The sequence below is a fragment of the Equus quagga genome, chromosome 10 (genome assembly GCF_021613505.1).
Source record: "Equus quagga isolate Etosha38 chromosome 10, UCLA_HA_Equagga_1.0, whole genome shotgun sequence".
Taxonomy (NCBI): domain Eukaryota; kingdom Metazoa; phylum Chordata; class Mammalia; order Perissodactyla; family Equidae; genus Equus; species Equus quagga.
In genome coordinates, this window is record NC_060276.1 from 112,935,831 (window position 1) to 112,942,049 (window position 6,219).

The 6,219-nt window shown below is 48.4% G+C and overlaps 1 protein-coding gene across 2 annotated transcripts in view; it reads right to left on the minus strand.

Annotated features, from left to right (window-relative positions):
- Window positions 1–2,952, minus strand: part of EGFL6 (EGF like domain multiple 6) — a 65,146-nt gene extending 62,194 nt beyond the window's left edge. For both annotated transcript variants that reach the window (XM_046673424.1, XM_046673423.1), the window contains exon 1: window positions 2,713–2,952. In XM_046673424.1, coding sequence (XP_046529380.1) covers window positions 2,713–2,786 — 74 coding nt within the window. In that variant the 5' untranslated portion in view covers window positions 2,787–2,952. The remainder of the gene's footprint in view (window positions 1–2,712) is intronic.
- Between the last annotated feature and the right edge of the window lie 3,267 nt (window positions 2,953–6,219).

Here is a 6,219-nt window from a genome sequence, read left to right on the forward strand (position 1 = left end):
GTACTGGGGGGCTTTGGGGAGAAAAAGGAAAAATAAAATCTTTATAATAAAAAAAAATATATGAAACAGGCCAGCCCTGGTGGCCTAGTGGTTAAGTTCAGCATGCTCCCCTTTGGTGGCCCAGGTTCAGTTCCCGGGTGTGGACATACAGCACTCTGTTAGTGGCCATGCTGTGGTGGCATCCCACATACAAAATAGAGGAAGGTTGGCACAGATGTGAGCTCAGGGCGAATCTTCCTCAGCAAAAAAGAAATAGGTGAAATTAATTTTAGTAATATATTTTATCTAATATCCACAACATCATCATTTCAACATGTAATCAATGTAAAATGATTAGCGCAATCTTTTATGTTCTTTTTTCCATACAAAGTCTTCCAAATCCAATGTCTATTTTACACTTACAGCCCATCTCAACTTGGACTGGCCACGTTTCAGGTCCTCCATAGCCAAGTGGGGCTAGTGACTACCATATTTACTGTATTGGACAAAGCAGGTCTAGAGCATCTAAATGGTCCCAATGCCCAAAGGGCATAAACACATCTAGGGTTCAAGGCAAATTCTGCTGCTTTAGATCAGGGAAACACACGCTGCTAATGATTTACTCATTTGATGAATGTTAATTGTCTATTATGCACTAAGCACCATTTAAGAGGCATATAATTTTCCGAGTCACTAAATTTATGGTGTAGTGTTTCAAATAAAAAAACCTGGTGCTTCTATTAGAAATCTCTATATAGCAGTCACCAATTTTCCTGTAAGTTGTGAAACCTCAGGAAATAACCAGTAGACACACACGTGTGTCGTCGGTACTTGGAGCCTGGAGTGCACGACCATAGTTCCTGGCAGTTCCTGAAGTGCTGACCACTTGCTATTTCCGAGCACGTCGAGCAGATAATACACACACTAGCTCGTGAACCCGACACTATGTAAAGAAACCGCAGTTCACATCTTGAGACCTGCAGAATTGCAGAAACTTGACATGGATTCTCCACTTTAATATCCTTTGGTTTATTTTGAGGCTTTTTGGCTTTTAATTTAATTTGGTGGCACTTTGAAAGTGAAGCTCCTGGAGGTCAGTTTGCTGGCGGCTAAAGAGCTCTTAATCTCATCTCCAAATAGTGCTTGCTCTTTCTTAAGTGGGCTTTCTAACAACACAGGAATCGCTAACACTCAGGGAAAATGTGATTATGAGCAAATTGCATCTGCTTACATTTTTATCACGAAAAGGAAATTGAAACTTGCGATCATACATTCTAAGAACCTGGTTTGAGGTTTGTTCTGTTTCAACTTCAAAATCCCTTAATTCTGTGGCTGACTGTGATGAAAGATTTTTTTCCTCTAAGTCAAACAAAGATAGGCTCACCTTTAAGAAGTCTGGACCAAACCAAGGCTCCTAGCCTGCCCTCCCCAAGAATTCTTGACCAAAAAGTCCCAATAGCGCAGTCTCACTCAGCTGGAGGTGATTCTGCCCACCCCCCACCCTCAGGGGACTTTGGGCAATGTCCAGAGACATTTTTTGGTTGTCACAACTTGGGGAAGTTGCTACCAGCATCTAGTGGGCAGAGGCCACAGATGCCACTAAAAATCCTACAATGCACAGGTCAGCTCTCTCCACCCTGGAATGAATACTTGTCCAGCCCAGCCCCAATGGTCAATAGCTCCACAGTGGAGAAACCCTGCTCTAGTGGACACCTCAGAAAGCAAAACCGCACAGCCAGAGAAGCAGGAAAACTTCCCAGTGAGTTGCTCCCAAAAGGCTGCCCTGGTGCACTGGTGAAGACGAGGGACCCAGGGCCAGACTGCCTGGGTTTGAATGCCAGCTCCATCACTTACTGGCTGTGCCTCCTTGGGCAAGTTACTCGCCCTCTCTGTGCCTCATTTTTTTCCTCTGCAACATGGGGATGATAATAATAGTACCTTCCACACAGAGCGGTTATGAGCTTTAAATGGGTGAACAGTCCTAAAGTATTTAGAAGAGTGCCAGGCCTACAGTAAGCACTAAGTATGTATTTCCTAAGCGGCTTTGCTGATCTCTGGAAAAATAAGTTTCAGGGCTTAGAAAAGGTATGGGCAGTAAAGAAACAGCTTCAGATTCTGAAATGCCAGAGCGAGGAGGAGTCGATTTCACCTGACAACCACGTCCTTTCTTTCCAGTTCATCAACCCCAATCAGAAAGGCACTGGTAGAGGAGCTCCCTGCACGGTGGGCTCTCCGCAAGCACGCTAACTCTGTCGGGCTCACTTTCTTTCCCTCCTTCCCCCGCAAAGATAGCGGCTGACAACCAGTTGGCGCCCTTCGGATAGAGCGGAAAACACAAAACTGCACAGGCACAGAAGCCACCCACCTATATTCAGACACTCACACGCGCGCCCCCACAGTGGATGTCTGCAGGCCACCAATCCAGGACGCACCCACGGGTCGGGTCGGCGCGCAGGGCCTCCCTCCTCCCGGAACCCGCCGGACGCTGCCAGGTGGGGCGCAGCTGATGCCAAGGGAACTGGTGCAAAGCCCCGCTAAAGGGGCGCGGGGAGCAAAGCCCGTGGGCACTCGGGCCTGACATCCTTGTTAAATCTCGTCTCAGTGCGCACAGAGACACATGCACACACACACCTACTGACACCCACGCGGGGATGCCTAGAGCGACGGGGGACAAAGAGAAGGGGCCTCACGCGGGAGCTCAGGCCGGGATCCGATCGCCAGCCAGCCACTCACCTGGCTGCGTTCCCTAATCCACCTGCCACCCAGGGGAGCAGCAGCGGGAGCGCAAAGGCCCAGGACGGCGGCATCTTCGAGCGGGGCCTCCCTTCACCAACGCCTCCCGCCCCCTCCTGCGCTCTCCTCGGCCGCTCCGGGCTCCTGCTCCTCCGGGAGCGGTCCCCGCGGGCGGGGAGGGGAGGCCGGCCCTGCGGCGGGGGCGCTCGCGGCCCCGGGAGAGGAGGGGGAGCGCCCTGCGGCTCCTCCGCGGGCGGAGCGGGGCCGGTGCGCGAGGAGGGCGGGGCGGGCCCTGCACATCTGGCTGGGACCCGCCTCCAGCACGACCCGCGCATCCTCCGCGCTCTCAGTTCACCAAAAAACTTCCCCCAGACTCAGTTCACTTCGCTCGTGGTGCAGTCCCCACGTATCGCCATCTGTTTCAGGCATGGGACAGGTTTTGGTGATACCTGCGCCCGAGGATTTAAGAATTTAGTTGAAAAGTCAAAGCGGGAACCAAGGATGCTGGTTCAGAATGACACTTCTATCTTACTTCTGTTTAGGTTTCATACTCTGCCGGACTTTCTTCCACAAACTGCAAATCGTGGGCTGCTAGAGCTGGAAGGTCAGCGAGTGCTATGCGACGCCTTCCTTTGACAAATGATCGCTCGTGTTCATTTGCCAACAGCTTACTTCCATGGGACCACTAGATAACATTGTAATGTACTAACCAGCGCAGAAATTAAGGCGAAACACGAACGCTATATGATTTCAGAGAATGCATTTGGGTACTTACATGTTCTTTGTTCTGACGACTTGTTACGGAATGAGTGATTGGTCCCTCCTTCACCCCTGCCTGCATCCATACCCTTTGCCTTCATGGTAGGCGGAGCCTATGGCCTCACACTTTGGCTTTGGGCTTGGCTGTGTGACTTGCTTTGACCAATGGCGTAACGGCCAGTTCTAAGCCTAGGCCGTCGGTGACACACCAGACCTCTATCATGGACATGAGAAGACTGTGCCCACAAGCTAGCCTCGTGGCCCAAGGAGAATGAGAACAGGTGGAACAGAGGTACCTGGTCAATTTGCAGACCTATAGCTTGAAGCAGAACTACTCAGTCAAGCCTGTTGTTTATCAGCCAACTCACAGATACACGAATGAGCTCAGCCAAGGGCAGCAGGGCCAGCCAGGCTACGGAGGCTTATGGTGACAATTTATTACACAGCAATGGCTCTCTGACACACCTGTGCCCTGGTGTTGGAAATAAAATGCAGACTATGGAGAAAGAGGTCTGTCTTGATTATAAACCTAATTCATGGTTAGATAATGAATATATGCCTTAATTCTAGCCGATGAAATGTGAGAAGTGGGAATGGGGAATATTCTTGATTTACACCGTAGATGTCCTTATTGGTGTAAGCCATGTTTAGTTGAATCTTGTTTTATGGTTGAAGGCATCCTAATGAATTCAGTATCCCTCGTTGGTAACCAGTCAGGCCTTTGAACTGTCCATAGCTCATAACGACGGCGTGGTCCTCAACACTTTACATGCATCATCTTAGTGAACACCCACACCTCTATAAGTAAGGATCATTAGTTGCCCCATGTTTGAAGTGACAAGAAACAGAGTCAGAGAGGTTAAGCAGCTTGCCCAAGATCTTACAGCTATCAAGTATAGAACCAGGATTGGAAACCAGGGCTCTGCTACTGTGATATAAATCCCTTTTCTCATCTTCTTACTCTTTTGTGGCTTCAGGTGTCAAATGAGTCTCATGAATAGGGTAATAAGATGATCTCTTCAAGGTTATTACCAAGACCCTTTCAACTCTTCATACTGTAACTGGTTGTATTTACCGAAAATATTAAAATTGAAAGGAAAGAATATAAGGTATGAACTATATACCTGCAAATACCTTAAAGCAGGTGGAATATGAAATTTGGCTGGGTGTGGGTTTCCCCACAAGCAGAACTAAGGCAAGGATTCGCGTGGAAGTAGTTTATCCTGGAGGTAGAGAGCACTGGCAGGGGAGTGAGGGAGTCAATCTGGGAGGAAAACTGTAGTAGGTGTGTATCAAGTCATCGTTGGGGGCAACCGGCGCTCCTGGCTGCTGGGCATCTCCGGGAGCCAGCCTAGAACAGGCATCTCCATGTGATCGCGCCTAAAGGCGAGGGGGCTGGGGTATTTAGACACCGTCTCCATCAGTCATCACCTGAAGACTTCTACCAGGGTGCTGATCTTAGGATTTCCACCTGCTGTGCTGAGGGCAGAGAAAATCTCGTGGACGCTGACTGTTGAAGTGTGCTCCTATTTCCTGGGACAGGGCAGGGCGGGGCCGGCCAGGCTGCAAAGGTGCCTGTCAGGTAGTAAGAACAGAGAAGGAACAGAGAAAGAATCTGGAAATGCATGCGTTGCCAGGTGAGAAGGTGGATACAAATTGCCACAGAGGCAGGTGTTTTTAATAACCCCACTGGCAGTCCTGACTTTGAAGAGAACTGCTCTTTAGAGGAACCTACTCCACTCTACAAAGGAGAAACAATCTTTGAGCAGAATCTCATAAAATCGTCTGCACCTTTTACAGGCTACATTTTTTTCCTATCTATTTCCGCTTAGCCCCCTGCATGGAACAGGTGTGATAGGATATTTTTGTGCCTTCTCAATATATACACGTAACACACATATAAAACTTTTAACAGACGATGATTCTGGCACTGAGATCCAAAAATTATATTGAAATATCAGTACCAGAAGCAAAGCATTGTCTGATGCAAGAGCTCGGTGGAAGAGCGCCTAGGCCAGAGTTTTCAAACCTTAATGCCAATACAGATTACCTGGGGGTCTTGTTCAAATGCAGATTCCGATTGTGTAGCTCTGTAGTGAGGCCCGAGTCCTGATTACTAAAAAGATCCCAAGTGATGCCCATGCTACTTGTCTGAGAACCACTTAGGGTCGCGAGGGTCTGGAGATCACCTGGACCAGTAGTTCCTAAGTTCAGCTGCACACTGGCATCATCTGGGAAGCTTTGAAACTATGGATGCCTGGGTCCCACCTCAAGAGATTCTAAAGTCTGGGCCATGGCTTGGTCATGGGGACATTTAGAAACTCCCCAGGTGGTTCTAATGGAGAACCAAGATTGACAACCATTGATCTGGACCAACTCTGACATTTTATAGATGGAAAAACTCAGCTTCGGCACACCCAGCACCTTGCCTGAGGTCACACACAGGATGAGTTCATATCTGTGTTTCCATCACATGGTCCTCCACTTCAAACTTCACGATAACCATTCCTACCAAAGAAGAAAATGGCACCTCTTCTTAATCTCCTATGTTAATTGTAGCCCAGTGACATGTTCTAGAAATTGATGTGTTTTCCCAGTCTGTTTCTTTCCATTTCTTTTTGTTCCAGGAAAGAAGTCAATGAAGAAGTGTAAGACTCAGTGCAGATACTGCTAAATTCTGTACGGGAAGGTATGTCTTGAGATATAAACTGGTTTTCTTCATTCTGTGCCTGGCAAGGACCCTGTTCT